This window comes from Chiloscyllium plagiosum, chromosome 20 (genome assembly GCF_004010195.1).
Source record: "Chiloscyllium plagiosum isolate BGI_BamShark_2017 chromosome 20, ASM401019v2, whole genome shotgun sequence".
Taxonomy (NCBI): Eukaryota; Metazoa; Chordata; class Chondrichthyes; order Orectolobiformes; family Hemiscylliidae; genus Chiloscyllium; species Chiloscyllium plagiosum.
In genome coordinates, this window is record NC_057729.1 from 37508647 (window position 1) to 37526138 (window position 17492).

At 39.8% G+C, this 17492-nt stretch overlaps 1 protein-coding gene across 6 annotated transcripts in view; it reads right to left on the minus strand.

The window, feature by feature from the left end:
- Window positions 1–17492, minus strand: part of LOC122560178 (receptor-type tyrosine-protein phosphatase T-like) — a 1397629-nt gene that overhangs the window by 777419 nt on the left and 602718 nt on the right. For all 6 annotated transcript variants that reach the window (XM_043710562.1, XM_043710557.1, XM_043710558.1 and 3 more), the window contains exon 6: window positions 11885–12059. In XM_043710562.1, coding sequence (XP_043566497.1) covers window positions 11885–12059 — 175 coding nt within the window. The remainder of the gene's footprint in view (window positions 1–11884; window positions 12060–17492) is intronic.

Consider the following 17492-nt stretch of genomic DNA (forward strand, 5'->3'; position numbering starts at 1 on the left):
TCTCATATAAATCATTTATATGTATGACAAATAAAAGTGGATCCAGCACCAATCCCTGTAGAACACTGCTGGTAACAGGTCTCAACTCTGTAAAACAATCCTCCACCATCACTCTCTGTCTCCTACCATTCAGCCAATTGTGTATTCAATTAGCAAGCTCACCCTGAATCCCATGTGATCTAACGTTACTAATTAGTCTACCATATGGAAGCTTGTCAAAGGCTTTACTGAATTACAAGTAAACAATGTCTACCGCTTTGTCCTGTCTGGAAAAGAAAGACATATATATCCCTATCATTATGTTGTCTTATGCTACAAGGGTTCGATGAAGTCCAAATGGTCAGTATTGATATTACTTTACTGCATGAATCGTTCACAGTTCTATTTTCCTTCTTGTTTGTCAAGGAGCATTCTTCTACGCCGTGATATTAATACTCAATGAATTTGAATAGATGATTAATATGCAGCATCACTTCCAAACCTCTAATTTTATTCTAACATTTTTCTGTTTTTATTTTATACAAGCTATATTTGCAGTTTCTTTTAATATCACCATTGCACTTAAATTCACTATGTTAATTTTAGATTGGATAGATCTTGCTGACCATACTCAAAATGCTGAATTTTACCGGTCATTTTGGTGAGTTTCATGGAAGGATTTTGTCTGCAACACCAAATGTGTTTTATCACGTAACTTTCCCATACTCACCTCATTACACACCCACCATTGTCCCATGGTGCCCTGGATGTTGTATTCTCCCACTCACTGTAGGCAAAAGTATCTGCCATTGTTGTTACCTCCGGGGATCCCTGGCATTGGAGTCATTTTTAAAACATAGTTATGTACCATGTCAAGCACTGGGACGCTGGAGCTTCCCTGCACATTGCTGTAATTTTCCCCACACAATGTCAGACAAAGGAAAATCCTCACCTCATTTGCGGTCAGGGACATAGACTTCCTGGTGGAGAGTGTGGTGTAAAGGAAGGCAGCCCGCATCTACCTGGAACTGCAGAAGGGACTATAATACAAGTCTATGCCAGCCTGGTTTGAGGTTACCAACAATGTCAATGTGGCCTCCACAGTCTCGAGGCACACCCAACAGTGCTGCAAAAGGTCAATAACTTTCCCTACTCCAACACTGCTATTGTACCCACCTCCCACCAAGGTTCATGTTCTCACACTTACTATCACAATAAATATCTTCCCTTGCTCTCATCCGCCCCCACCCCACATGCACTAGTAAACGTGGATGGCCCTGTGCCACCTACTCATTCACTCATGACAGCTCACCACCTTTCCCTACTTGTACTAGCACAAAGAGCTGTTACATGCACATTCATCTCACTCAATCACTGCCTTGTGACTTATTTCTAAGTGAAAATGTAGCACAAATAAGGAGGAGAAAGTCAGGATGGGGGCGGGGTTTGATGTGTGCCCACCATTAGGTTTTGCATCCTCGCAGAAGAGTAAGCCCTGGTCCTGACCTATCAAGGGCGATTGTTCACACAATGTCAATCTTCATGTCCCAGCAACCATTACTGTGCTGCTCTCTCTTTACTGCCACTCTGAATGAACACTTAACATGTCCAGTCTTCAACTCCTTGATCTCTTTTCTCTGTCTTGTCTCCTGCAGGCACCAGCAGCATCTGTGTGGTCTCAGTGACAAGAAGTCCAGTCCCAGTACACATCTTCTCCATCATCTCTGAATAAGAACACACAAGTACTTGGGTCAAGTACCAGTAACTCTGCCTCCTGCATGTCGAGCAGCTCAAAACGAAGTTCTGATCTGAGACCTCTGTGCCAGATATTGTTTGTGAGCTCAGTCTTCAGTAAGCTGACACTCCTGTACCCATTGCTGCAGTGATGAGGATCAGGCAAATTATGCCTGAATATTCGCTGAGCTAAATCTGATAAAAAGCTGAAATGGTAGCCCTGAAATTGGGCTGCAAAACCAGAGGTTAGCCCATCATGGTCATTTGTGGTAATCCTGATACAAGTCAAATGGCTACCAAGTATTGGTCTGGTTGGCCCTTTCGGGCAGAAGTCCTGTATCCAAGAACTGCTAACTCATCAGAGATAGTGGTCAGCAATGCTGAGAATGCAGTTGCATTGGATCAGTAACCACAGAGGAGGATCCAGAGGGGAGGTATACAGGTAGGTCTTACCCCAACCTGTCAGGAAAGTCTGGGGGAGGGAGGATGAGGTTTTGCTCTTTGAGCTAAAGGGTGTTTGATCAAAATGCTACCCCCTCCACCACCATCACCATGATTACTATTGGTCATTATTTGCCCACTTTAGGGCCTCAGTTGATGTCCATGCGAAATGACCTTCCCACTGCTGACTGACTTGCAGGGAGCTGAGAAGGTGACATGTTCCCAAACCCTGCCTTTAATCCTTCCAACCTACTCCCAAGTCTTGGGTGAAATTGCATCCATCAAGTGCAGATCTTGCTTCTATGCTTCAGTTTAAATCTTCTGAATACATGAAGGTAGATTGTGTGGTGAGAAGCAGAGGGAAATTTTGAGATGCCTGGATCTGCAGCCTATAAATTCTAAAAGGTGGTGAGATAACAGGGAGTTGGATGTGAGAAGATGGATTCGATGAGTGTATCCTATCACTCTCAATGGTTTGAATCCAAGTTCTGGCTGTGGCTTCACCAATGATCGTCAGTACCACTTCCCCCATGATGGCAAGGACATGTAGCCATGCCTGTCCCTGTCAATTTTGGAGCTGCTGCCACCAGTTATTCTGCAAGAAAATGAACATCAATTTGTCAGTGTGATTTAATGTGGAGTTTGGGTACTGGGCCTCCTGCAGGAGAATAATTGGCTGAGTTTACAAGCCACGGGATGTGGACTTGCATTTTGCAGTGTATTAGGATTTGTTGAGAATATGACTTTGAGCTGTGAATCAAACTTGATATGTAGTGTTGAAGGGTGAATAAAGGGGTTATTAGTGGAACAGTATGTGAAGCTAATGTTCCCTTGTAAGGAAATGGTATTGAAGATGCCATTGAAGATTGAAGGAGCCATTGACCTTGGCCCTCTCACAAGTCCATTAAATATCTTACATTCACTTCAGAGGCTAGACTGCTGATATAGGTGCGATGGTTTCCTTCTGCCACTACCTTCTTCATTTCTGCCTGACAGAAAGGAACTCTTTCCTCCAGTATACCTCCTGCATCCAAAAACTTGGGATATGCTGCATGATCTATTGCACCACTTCCAATGTTTTTCCTGCACTTTTACTACTGAGAGCCACTTCTGCAGCCAGAATACACTTTGATTTTTAAGAGGTGCAGGTTGGCATTAAGTATGGCTTCTTGTGGTACTCGTCTCCCACATACTTGGGTCCCTTTTACATTTTTCAGCCACTCAACACTATATTCTGTATGTCACTATTTTTTAGGTGAGCAGACAGCACAATTGTTGCAGAATAATAATTATATTTATCAAAATAATGCATTCGAATTGCAGTCAAATTGCAGATTAGTTAAATTTGAACACTGAACAAGTTAGAAAGACAAACTTGGAACTTGGGGAACAGCGTCAAGATTTTAAAAGTAAGAAAAAAGAATAATTGTCAATTATTGCAGCAAATGAATTGAGAATGAAAGGCATGCCATTTTATCAGTGGGTTAGGACTTGCTAATGGAAAGGTTGAAAGTTGTTGGTTGAAAAACCAGAACAACTTGAATACTGGGTTGCATTGCTAAATTCGTTGAGTTCGAATTCTCAGTGACATGCTAATATTGTATATAGTCACAAAGCATTTATGTTTGACTGTCATGACATGATTATCTAAAACTCAGATGCATTATAGAGGCAGATGAAGAAGTTAAATATGTCAGAGGGAAGACGGAGAGCTCTAAACATCACAATAAGCCAGAATTCTTCAATCTCAGAAAGCGATCTTTCTAACATGGCTTTACAGGCATACGCAAGATAGTTCTCAGAAAGAAATATGAAACAATACCTTTTGCGCAATAGGACAAGAGGGTGTATGTTCAGGATTATATAGAATTCCAGTGTGTGTTATGAAGGCTAAGATACTTAGCTGATTAAAAAATAGATTGTTACTGGGGTTAGTGTTCTGGAAGAATGAGTTGCAACTTGTTCATCCAAAATTTATATTATGATTTATTTTCATTCAGGCCATTTCACATCACGACATAATGACGTGAGTCAAACTTCATGGAAGCATGATCACCCTATAAAATGGCATAAGATGACTGATTTCATCGCAAGGGAACAAGTTACTACTCAACACTTGAGCTTTTCTTCCATCTGTAGTCCATTCAATGCAAAATAATGGGCATAATAAAATAAAATGGCAATATGTCATTAAAGTTTAAGGCTAACCAGAGATTGCTCTCAGAGGAGGAGGTGGTGGTCTGCAAGATATTTATTATATATATTACAATATCCTGTAGATATGGATAGCCTCCTATTCTGAAGCACCTTCAAGCAGACTGCAGATTGGAGAAAATTGATTATTTTTTCGGCTAATGTTCTACATGCCTTAAACATGTTGCTACTCATAATAAAATAAAATTTTCAAACAATACTTCTATTTATATGGAATATACACACCAGTATCAGTCTTCTCTTTGCTTGATTACTTAACGTAATGAGGTGTACTACTGAAATGCAGAACATTAATTAAATCAGTTTTATTGGGCCAATTAAAACTGAAGTTGGCGTCTAACATTTAATTAATAACACAGCAGCTATTAATTCTGGGTGCCAAAAAACGACCTTCCATTTAATGTTGCTTACCTTAACCTGAGGAGATTCTAAAATGTTTCACAGATAATGAATTATATTTTAAGTGTTGTGATTGTGCAATGTGAGAGAACAGCAGCAGTTAATTTGCACTTAGCATGTCCCACAAACAGCAATATGATAAATTATGAAACTCTTCAGTTAATTCAAGAATTAATCAGGTATCAGCCTGTTTTTCTTTGAATAGTGCTCTAAGATCTTTTATTGTCCTCTGAGAGGACAGACAAGGTTTCATTAGACTCTATTTGAAAGGCAACTTTTCTGACACTGCCACACTCTAAAATTTTGTATACAAATCTGAGAAGAGAGCTAAAACTCACATCCATTGACTAACAGACAAGAGTTTTACCCCGATACCTTAAAGAGGTCACTAAACAGTTAAGCAATTTTTTTTCCTGACCATATTTTAACTTGAGAGCGCAGCATTATTGAAATGAAGAAATTCATTGAATCCCTATAGTGTGGAAACAGGCCATTTAGCCCAACAAGTCCACACCAACCCTCCGAAGAGTATCCCACCCAGACCCACTTCCCTATCCAATCACTTTACATTTCCCCTGACTAATGTTCCTAACCTACACATCCCTGAACACTATGGGTAATTTAGCATGGCTAATTCACTTAGCTTGCACATCTTTGTGTCTGTGGGAGGAAATCCACACAGACATAGGGGGAATGTGCAAACTCCACACAGACTGTCGCCCAAGGCGCTGTGATGCAACACATCTGGTGCTGTGATGCAGCAATGCTAGCCAGTGTGTTACCCTGAAATGCAGATACTTGTGTCGAAATTCTGATATCTCAATCGTTGAATGCATGCCAATGAAATAATGGTGCAGCGAGCATTCTCTGAACCTCATGGGAGGCCTGAGAAACTTATGGGTGAGTACATAGAGTGAATGCAATATGGAAACCAAAATTGGTTTGGTATCACCACAAATGTAGAGCTCACTTAGCTACCCTGACTATCATGCTTTAATCTTATGAAGCATATGCCAAAGCATTTTATTTGAAAACGTACATGGTCTTATTCCAGCTTGAGGGCCTGAACACCTATTTTCTTTTCCTTTACCAAGAAATAAAACCAAAATGTGGACTTGATTAGCCATGCTTGAGGCATGGAGTTTTAGGGGGATGGTAGGTCAGTTAGCACACAAAAAATAGATATTGGACTGCCGATTTTATAGGCCATTGTCTGTATGGGGCATAAAGTCCCACTTGTCTAATAGGTTTCGCCATGGAAGGGATCAAATTGCTCAGATAAATAGAGCTCAGAGGCGATATATTGTGCTGCTCTGCCACTGTAAGAGTATAAAACTTAAGTGGTACATTTTTCTTTTGCCTTGCAACTAAATTTAAAATTGCCTCCAATCATTAATCCAACGAAAATGAGAATTGAACATCTTTTCTCCCAAATATACTGGAGAGTTCTAAAAAAACACATGGCTCACTTTGCAGAAACTGAAAATTACAGTGTTGTGAACTGTAGGAAACATTCAACACAGATGGACTATTTTTATCTTAGGTTCAGTGTGGAATTTATAACTGTGGGTAGCAACATTTTACAAATCTGCATTTAACATGATTAGATTCCCTACAGTGCAGAAACAGGTCCTTTGGCCCAACAAGTCCACACCGACCCTCCGAAGAGTAACCCACCCAAACCCATTCACCTCCTCCCTACTAATGCACCTATCACTATGGGCAATTTAGCATGGCCAGTTCTCCTGACCCGCACATCTTTGGACTGTGGAAGGAAACCGGAGCACCCGGAGGAAACCCATGCAGACACAGGGTGAATGTGCAAACTCTACGCAAGCCAGGTGAATTGGCCATGCTAAATTGTCCATAGTGTTAGGTACATTAGTCAGAGGGAAATGGGTCTGGGTGGGTTACTCTTCGGAAGGTTAGTGTGGACTTGTTGGGCCGAAGGGCCTGTTTCCACACTGTAAGGAATCTAATAAATAAATAATTTTAAAAAGTTGCCCGAGGCTGGAATTGAACCCAGGTCCCTGGCGCTGCAAGGCAGCAGTGCTAACTACTGAGCCATCTCCATGGTGATAATGAATGCCATTTTTTCCACATCACAAAGTTCCTGCATTATATTCTTGTGAATATTTGGAGGTAAACGTCTTTGGAGAAGATTGGGTTGAACACAGGGCTCCTGGTCAAGAGATAGGGGCATCATCACTACATTAGCAAACCTCTTTAAGAAGATAGTAAAGCAACTAAATGAGAAACTTTTCACATTGGATTGAATTCTACTGCTGCCTCTAAGGAGACTGGAACCTAAATCCAATGTCTTAGACAGCTCAGTCACACTGCCAGTCCTTATTATTTATAAGTACCTGTAGTGTGAGTCAACCTATTGGGACGCCTTGAGAATTTCCAGCACAGGTGGGACTTTCTTGCTCAGAGGCTGGAACACTACCACTGTCACAACAGCTGTTCAAATTATTACTTGTAGATACTTATATTCAAACCATTCAGACATTTTATGAAGCAGCTCTGGAGCAGGGCATTATAGCTCCTTGTTGTTTGTTGATATTTTTTATTAACCTGTTCAAAATGTCATCAGATACCTGAAGCAAGTAAAACCTGAAAGCAGGCCTTCTGGTTCAGAGGCAGGGACATTACCATAATGTCACAAAAGCCCTTATATATCATTTGTGTAATGTGACTGGAAAAGCTTTTAACAAAGTTGGTTTCTGTCTGTTACCTAATATACTTCAAATCTTTCTCTATATATTATTTAAACATTAAACTGAGAGAATTCTGAATGCTGGAAATCGGAAACAAAAACAGAAATCGCTGGAAAAACTTAGCATCTATGGAGAGAAAGCAGAGTTAATGTTTTCTTCAGAACTGATGGTATCTCGGAAATGGTTGGTATCGATGCAGAAGGGAGGAGGGGAGGGGGAGGGAGGGGGACGAGTAAACAACAGGTGGAGATAGAGCACAAAGAGGGAGAAAAATGGTAGAGCAGAAAAAGGAATGGGTAAAGATCAGCTTGGGAGAATGAATGGCCACTAATGGGGACTATTAGTAACTGACAATGTGTTGTGTGTGGTAGTAGCCCATGTGATGACAAAGCCTGGTGTGTTTATTTAAACATTGTTTAATTTTTTTTTAAATCAACCTATTCAGAAATGTTACCACACCCCTCTGAAGCAAATGGGCATATGAACACAAACCTCCTGGTTCAAAGGAATGGACATTAGCACTGTGCCACAAGAGCCCAATGTGAATGGATACTGAATACAGACTAATTAGGTTTAACTGTAGTCAATTTGTACTAATTTTAGCTTGTTTGAAAAGAATATGTTATCACGAGCTTACTGATTTCCTCCTAATTATGTACTAAATTATCACACCTGTCCACTTGGTAGAGACAAGAACTTATCAAAGCATAAAGTATCCAGTAACTAAATTAAAAACAAGAGTATTTAGATGCTGATCACAGATTATTGTGCTGTTGAAAAGAAACAGGTATAAATGATGCGGAGAACTAAAAACGTGGAAACATCACCAGTTTTGGGAAAAGTTAAAAAGTGGGTTATCCAGAGTCTTTCTTCACAATATTTTCCAATTTGGTGCTACTCAGAATTGGTGCAATCGTTATAGAAGGTCACTTGTTTGCCCTTTCAGTTGGCATATAAAAACTAAAAGACAGTCAAATAAAGTAATATATGTACTGAACAACAAATGCTGGAGATCACAATGGGTCAGACAATATCCACGGAGAGAGAGCAAGCTAACATTTTGAAACTCGATGACTCTTCATCAGAGCTGGTGAAGCCATTTTGATGAAGACCTATCTAGACTCAAAACGTTAGCTTGCTCTCTCACCGTGGACACTGTCTGACCCATTACGATCTCCAGCATTTCTTGTTTTCAGTACAGATTCCAGCATCTGCAGTAATTTGCTCCTAATATTTGTATTTGTCAGTTATTAGATACTGGGGAATAAACAAATATTTCTAATTATAAAAATGGTCACAAGATTTCTTTGATTCAATTTCTTTCCCCAAAACTCTGAATCCATGTTTAAATTGGATGCTCAATTATTTTTGGTGCTTAGAAGAAATCTTCAATCTTTCAATGAAAATATAACTGAAAATCATAGGGTAAATGTTGATATACTTTTTTCGTCAGGTTTGAAACAAAATGACCTTAAATTGCCTTTTTTCAAACTGGAGATCAATGAATTACAATATTGTGCAAATTATGTTATTTCCTTGACAAAATTTGAAGTGTTTGTTTAATGAATCTAGACAAAATATCTGCCTATTTTAATCTACAACTGAAGACACATTTCAAATCTATTACACTTGGGAAAATTATTTACACTGTAATCGAAAACAAATGACATTTAATGCACTTGATTCACAAAATTGTCTTCACTTGGAAATCCATTCTGTCTTTGATTATTGGATTTGATTCTAGATGATTTCAGAAGGAAAATATATTTTTACGTATTTAAAATCTTGAGGATAATTTGATCTTCAAAATCTGAAAGTTAGCGTGAAAAACTGAAGTTATCTAATTGACCGAGTCCCATTTTACATGCTACATTTGAGTATAATCTGACTCTAATGATCAATCTTATTTAGATAAGCATATTACAATGATCATGACACATTGTTATGGTAGAAACGCAATACAATTTCTCAGGCATAGTTTGAAATGAGGTCGAGACCATTTGTTTGAACTTAGCACATTCTAACCTTAAGTGGCTTGTGAGACAAATACAGCATTTACATGGCCAGCAAGGAGAGAAATGATTTTCCACAAAACTCATCCCTATTATCACCACTACCACAAGCATCTGGAATAAATTCCTAATTGATATTTGATATTTATATTGCATATCTTTACAAAAAAAGCCACTTGACTGGAAACATTTTTGAGTCTATCTTATGTTTCGTGGCATTTGGCAGTTAAGTACCATAACTTCAGATAATTTATGCATTTCAATGCAGAGACTTTGGGAAAGTTACGAGCTTGTGGAAGAACAGCGAAAATTGGACAGTAGTTGCCCAGTTTCTGCATTTAGCTACCCATTTGCAGACATTGTGAGTTGCTGATTAATTTACTTCTTGATAATGGCAAGTGGTGACAGTCTAACGCTAACCACTGAGTCAAAACTAAGATACGCATCATAGGATGGTCTCCCTCTCCGTTTGACTAAAAAAAAGATACCTACTGAGAGTCCAGGAATGACATAGAGAAATAGACGTCCAGAGAAGTACAGTTTAGGTATGTTGGCCATGCTAAATTGCCCATAGTGTCCAGATAGATTAGCCATAGGATATGCAGGGTTGCATGGATAGGGTAGAGGGTGGGTCTGGGTGGGAAGCGCATGGAGGGTCAGTATGGACTCAATGGGCTGAATGGCCTATTTCCACACTGTAGGGATTCTATGATTCTAGTCTGGAGACCTGCCTTGCCCAAACTGTGCTCTGAAAAGATATTGCTCTGTAATATGAGCCTGACAAAGCTATCAAATTTATATTAATTTTTCTGGGTAGAGGCCAGAAATCCTTTTTGTTTGCAGTTGGCAAAGATTGAGGTCCTAGGGACTTATTAGGAGAATAAAATCACAAGATTCCACAGTATTAAAGAAATACAATGAACTTTACAATACAATGTTTGGATAATAAAATAATCTATATACACATATTTAACTTACGCTCTAAAAACCAGAGTTAACATGAGGTAAAAATTGGAAAGAAAACTAACTGTGGCTGAACACTGCACTTTAAATGGTTGATGCAGTCAAGATGAATCCTACAGATATCTTAGCAAGTCCCTTCGATATTAGTGAATTTGTAGGTAATTAAATTACATAGAAATGTTGTCTCCCTTCCAAAGGATTCCAAGTCTTCACGTTTTGAGAATCTGACTTTGAAACTCATTTATAAGCCACTTCGTTGAGTGCTGCCTCAGTGACTGCTCACATCAAGGTTCTTCAATCTCTTTCCCTGAGATTGTGTTTCATTGTATTATTGAGGGTACACAGCGAGGAACTAGTTTAAGAGTGCATTTCAAGCTCATTCACAGATAGATACTAGGGCTTGGGAAAGTAGCTATCAGCAAACTCAAACAAATACTGATTGAGGCTTTCCTTCACCCTACTCTCAGATGCATGGTTTCCATGGACTTCACCTGCACTGATTGCCTGAAGTCTGCTAATGACAACATTTGTGCCGTCAAAAGTGACTTCTTTGTTTGAACACTCTCTCAACTTTAAATTGTCACTGCAACTAACTTCTCCTTACAAGCACACAGATAAGTTGAAACCAGAACATCTTCATAAGCTCCACCCATTTCTTTGATAAGATTAACTCTGAGCTAATAGAGTTTGCTGGCTGCTTTTATTTTTAGACAATTTAGCTCAAACTCCCAAAGAAACAAAAAAAAAGTAATCATCAGGGCTTTTGTGTACTTGTGACCAGGCCATCAATTTGACAAAAGGTAATGATAATAGTCTGACTCTCACTTGGTCTACAGACAGCTTCTCAAAACTGTAGGCTAAAAGAATTGACAGCAAATCTATACTATTTTTGAAAGGTTTGCCACAAACTTCAATCAGCCAATGAACTCTCATATAAGACCTACAATCAAGGTTAGACAATCAAGAGACACTCAACAACCTGTAAGGCCAAAAATGCATAATGGCAGATGAAGGCTGACATACATTTCATGTTACACATAACATGCAACGTATTCTTTTGAATGTTCTGACTACCAGACAGTGATAATTCAACACAAGGTTAAATGTGACAGATCTAGTTTATTATTGCAAATGTATATCTCCTCCGTAAGGGACCTGATTGTTTTTGATTAATATAGCTGCAAACATTTTGCTCTTTGCACCTGTAATTATTTGCATTTGATATGGCACCTTATGAAATGATAATGACATGAATACAATATATATGCAAATATCAGAGCAATTTTACTGAACCAAGGCAATGGAAGTTTCCACACACCAACAAACTATATTACTCCACTGGACTTTCAATAACACGTCCTATTGCTTTTATCTAACTTGCACTTCTGTGGTTTTAATAAGAACACATTAACAATGGCTCACCTTTCACAATTAGTTCTGCATAGTTGGACACTCCTGAGCCTCCTTCTGAGCGGATCACACATCTATATTTGCTTGTAGTCTTCTGTGATGTATCTGCCACACTGACAGTGGCAGAAAAACGCCTGTGGTTAACCACCCTTGTCACCATCAATGCTGTATCCTTTCCATTCCATTGCTGTACAAAACAAAATACATCTTAATTAGAAAATGCATCAATTTTTAGGTAAATTCTGATTGAATAATTATGAATTATTAATTGGTTTCAGCGTTGTGGTTCGAAGTATCCATATTCTAGTGTAATTTGCTTGCGTATCTTCTTAATTAGGGTTGTGTCTGATTACAGAACCGTACAAGCTTACAGCTCAAATTCTAGCTGTTCAACCTCTCACGTTGCTTCACTTTCTCCCCATAGACTTGTAGAATTATGTTTTAAAGATTTGTTCAATTTCCCTCGAAAACATAAAATGATTTCTGTTTGAACTCTTTATCACTGACTCCTTAGCCATCGGAAAGAACTTTCCTATTCCTTATTTTTAAATATCTGCATCATTTTCATTCTTTCTCTTTGCTCCAGTGGAAATACTGGTTGTGTATTACACCTTTCCTCATTGGTATAACTTACCATCCCTGTTGTCATCCTACTGAATCTATCCTCTCTATGTCTTTAATATTCTTTTGCTAATCAATTTTCCAAAGCTGCACACAGTTCTTTTACTTTGGCAAACCTAATGTTCTGAGTCATTCCAGCTTTACTTCTTAATCTTATAACCTATTCCTGACCAGCTTCATTTCTAAAACTTAAAAATATTTCCTGACTGTTTGGCTTTTGTGAGCAACTGTGTTGAAGACTACAAACAACTTAAGAAAGACAAGGAGGCATAGTTCACCACAATCACATGGGATGCATATCTGACTTAACACATTGGTGCAATGGTTTGAGTAATCTAATTTTGAGGGATTTAAACATGAGTCTAATGCTTCTTGATGATCATTGGAAATGCTGAATCTGATGCTGAACAGACAGAAAAGGATCCAATTACTTGGATGTGCTTAAAGGTTTCTGACTTTCAATGTAGAAGAACTCCCTCTTTGCAGGGATTCATGTAGAGACCAGCAGAAAGAGACAGCGAGATGATATATCCACTTTCTCCAACACTGTAAATGTTTAAATGTCTGTTCTGAATATCAGTGAATGAGTAAACAGGTGAGTGGATGAATGAATGGGTAGAATGATATGGTGGGTGAAATGAGTGGGATAAGTGGATAGGGTGACTGAGATACATTAGTAGGTGGTTAGAGAGGCAAGTAGGTGTGGCGGTAGGATGGAAGGTGGGTAGATGTCTAAGGGGGTGAATTAATGGCTGAGATGGCAAGTTAGTTCATGGCAGATAGGAAGGTGGATAGGTAGGTAGGTTGGGGAGGGTTGTCAGGTTACTGACTAGTCAGGTCATTTTGAGGGATACCAAGGTGGTGGGGGCCAGTTAGGTCAGGTTGGGACACAGTTGGTTGAAGGAGACTCAGAGTGTTGGGTATTATTTGCAGGTGCTCAAGAGTTAGGTCATGGGGAGTAATTGCATTGGATTGGGGGGGGGGTTGGGAGGTTGGTCCAACAGGTTGTTTAAGGCTCAGTAGAAATTTAAGTGTTGGGGTATAACAGTGTTCAGACCCCTAAGTAATTCTATGAGAGTTCATGGATTTTTCTACAAGAAGTCTTTATTTACAGCTTGATCCATACACACATCACCTTCACAATGGGCTGGACATTCCTTCTCCCATCCAGCTTTTATTACTTTATCAAGTGGCTCTGACACCATTATGAAATTTCCATTTTGCACATTGGTCTCTTTAATCTACAGGACAGCAAACAGGGGATCAGTGAGATGATGGTGAGAGGCAGTTTGATAGTTATAGAGTTTGATTAGTTTCTTTCTGCCTAATATTTCCTGGATAAGTAAGTCTGCTCATCAGCCTGTCGAAACTCTTCTCGATTTCTTTGTTACCTCTCAGTTGTAGAAACTCGAGGTGAATGTCCACATCTTTATTTGCACCAAGTCTAATTCTCCCCTCAACAGTATGTTCTCTGACCATATTGGCTTCAGACTAAGCAATGTCTCAATTTTAAAATTCTGAACCTCATTTACAAGTTTCAAGATCTTCATTTTCAAAATCTCCCAATATCCCATCTTTGTAATCTCTCCAGCCCCACAACTCTCTCTGACATTTGCATTTCTCTAATTCTGCTTTCTTGAGAATCTCCAATTTTAATTGCTCCTCAATGAATGTGAAGGCTGTAAATTCTGGGATGTGCTTGCTAAACCCCATTCAATACCTAATTCCTTTTCTGTATTTTGGAAGCTCTATCTATTTTTATTAACTGTCCTAACGTCAATTTTGCTTTATAATACTCTGGGCTGAAGCACTTTTGGAGGTTTTATTATGCAGATTTTTAAAATTACATATAAAAGTAAAATTCAAATTGTTGTTACTACTCTGTTGTGTGGCAAAAATGGTTAGTTAATTTTTACATGTGATTACAAACTATAGGGGTGCTGGTGGCATAGTAATATTGTCATTTGGCTCATAATCCAGAACCACATATCTCTGGGGACATGGCTTCAAAACCCACCGCAGCAGGGGGGTGAAGTCTGAATCCAATAAAATCTGATATATTAAAATAAAAGCTTATCTAATGGTGATGCCGCAACCAACAGATTGGATCTAAGCTCTGCAATCCTGCTTCACTTAATTGTGAAGAGTGGAGGACAATCAAATAACTCACTCGAGGAGGTGGCTCCAGAAACATCCCCATTCTCAATAATGGGTGAGCCCAGCACATCAATGCAATAGACAAGGCTGTTGTATTTACAATAATCTTCAGCCAGAAGTGTTGAGTAGATGAACCATCTTGGCCTCCTCCAGTCATCTCCAGCATCACAGATGCCAGACTTCAAAGAATTCAATTCACTCCACTTGATAGAGAAACAGTTGAAGGTACTGGATACTGCAAAGACTAAGGGGGCCTGATAACACTCATTACTGAAGACTTCTGCTCCAGAACTTGCAGTGTCCCATACCAAGCATTTCTATTAGAACACTGACATCGACCTGACAATGTGAAACAATTACCCAGTTATGTTCTACACAATACACAATAAGCAGGAGAAATCTAGCCTGGTCAGTTACCACCCAATGAATCTCATCACAGTCAGCAGTAAAGTGATGGAAGGTGTCATCTATACTGTTATCAAGCAGCACTGCTTGACCACTGCCATCCAGAGAACAAAGGCAGCTAATACATGGGAACTTCCTTGCAACTTCCCCTCCAAGTTACTCTCTATGACATCTGCTTACTTGGAAATATATCATAGTTACTTCACTGTTGTTGGGTCAAAATGGTGGCATTCCCTCCCTAATGGCATTGTGGGTAGACTTACATCAAATGGACTCAACAGTTCCAGAAGATGGTTCACCACAATCTTCTCAAAAGCAGCTCAGGATGAGTAATAAGTGCCGGACCAGCCAGGAATGCCCATCTCTCATGAGTAATGAATTTTAAAAATCAAAATTTTAAGGCACAGATGACTAAAACTACAACTGCTAAAAGTTAAGACTAAGATACGTAATGGGTTGGTTGGATGGGTTGGTTCTGAGCCAGTCAGGTTTAGTCAAATGTATATTGTGATTTTACCTCTACAATGCAAATACAGAAATTTAAAAGACTGCCATCTCAGAATGAAAACCAATTAATTAACCAACTGGCCATCTGAATGACTGCAGCAAATAATGGCTAAGACAGTTGTTCCTTTAGAATCACAGTACAAACATCTACCTGGCAAACTGCCCACTATGTCCTGTACACAAAAAAAGGACAAATCCAACCTGGTTAATTACCACCCGATCAGTCTGTTTTCGAACATCAGTGAAGTGATGGATGGCTATCAAGCAGCGTTTGCTTAGCAATAACTTGCTCACAGATTCTTAGTTTGGGTTCTGACAGGGCCACTCAGCTCTTGACTGCATTAGAGATTTGGTTCAGATATGGACAAACAAGCTGAACTCGAGAGGGAAGATGAGAATGACTGCCCTTGACAGCAAGGCCATATCTGACACAGCGTAGCATCAAGGAGCTCTAGAAAACTAGTCAATGGAAATAGGGAGGGGTTACTCTACTGTTGGAGTCATACATGACACAAAGGAAGATGGTCATGGTTATTGGATGTTAGTTATTCCTGTCCCAGGACATATGGACAGGAGTGTCTCAGTTTTTATTTTAATTTAACCTATTTTTCTAACCAACTTGTTCAGAGATGTTATTACACACCTCTGGAGCAGGTGGGACTTGAATCCGGGCCTCTTTCTCCAGGGACACCATCATTGCACCACAAAAGGGCATTAGTTTCTCAAGTGTTATGACATAGGCCAAACCAATGTCAACTGTTTTGTCAATATTACATCATAGGGTCAGAAGTATTCACTGATGATTGTCCAATGCTCAACATTTTTTGTGATGCCAAAGATACTGAAAGATGCCATGATGAAATGCAGCAAGACCTGAATGATTTCTAGGTTTGGACTGAATGTTCACAAATACCATTGATGGCAGACAACTGCCGTGCAATGACCATCTCCAATTAGAGAGAATGTAACCATTGCCCCTTGATATTTAATGGGATTATCTACTAACAACATCCGAGGGGTTACCACTGATCAGAAACTGAACAGGACCAACCACAATAATATAGCGGCTTCAAAAGCAAGTCAGACCCCAGGAATAATGCAGCAAGTAACTCCTCTGTTGAATCTCTAAAACCTGTCCACTGTCTACAAAGCACAAGTCAAGAGGGTGATAGAATACTGTCCACTTGTCTGGATAGATGCAGCGCCAACAACCCTCAAGAAAATTGACACCATCCAGGACAAAGCTGACCACTCCATTGGCATCATGTCCACAAAAACTCATGCCCTCCACTGAAGCACAATAGCAGCTGTGTGTACCAGCTACAAGGTGCACGGCAGAAATTCACCAAGTCTTCTTACATTTCAAACCCACAACCACTACAACTACTACTATCTAGAAATACAAGTACAGCAGATACACAAGAACACCAACAACAGCAAGCTCCCTTCCATGCCACTCACCATTCTGACCTGGAAATGTAGCACTGTGTCAGAATCCTGGAAGGAGAAAGTGAGGTCTGCAGATGCTGGAGATCAGAGATGGAAATGTGTTGCTGGAAAAGCGCAGCAGGTCAGGCAGCATCTAGGGAACAGGAGAATCGACGATTCGGGCATTAGCCCTTCTTCAGGAATGAGGAAAGTTGGTCCAGCAGGCTAAGATAAAAGATAGGGAGGAGGGACTTGGGGGAGGGGCGTCGGAAATGTGATAGGTGGAAAGAGGTCAAGGTGAGGGTGATAGGTCAGACGGGGGTGGGGGCGGAGAGGTCGGGAAGAAGATTGCAGGTTAGGAAGGCGGTGCTGAATTCGATGGATTAGACGGAGACAAGGTGGGGGGAGGGGAAATGAGGAAACTGGTGAAACCCGAGTTCATCCCTTGTGGTTGGAGAGTTCCTAGCCGGAAGATGAGGCGTTCCTCCTCCAACCGTCGTTT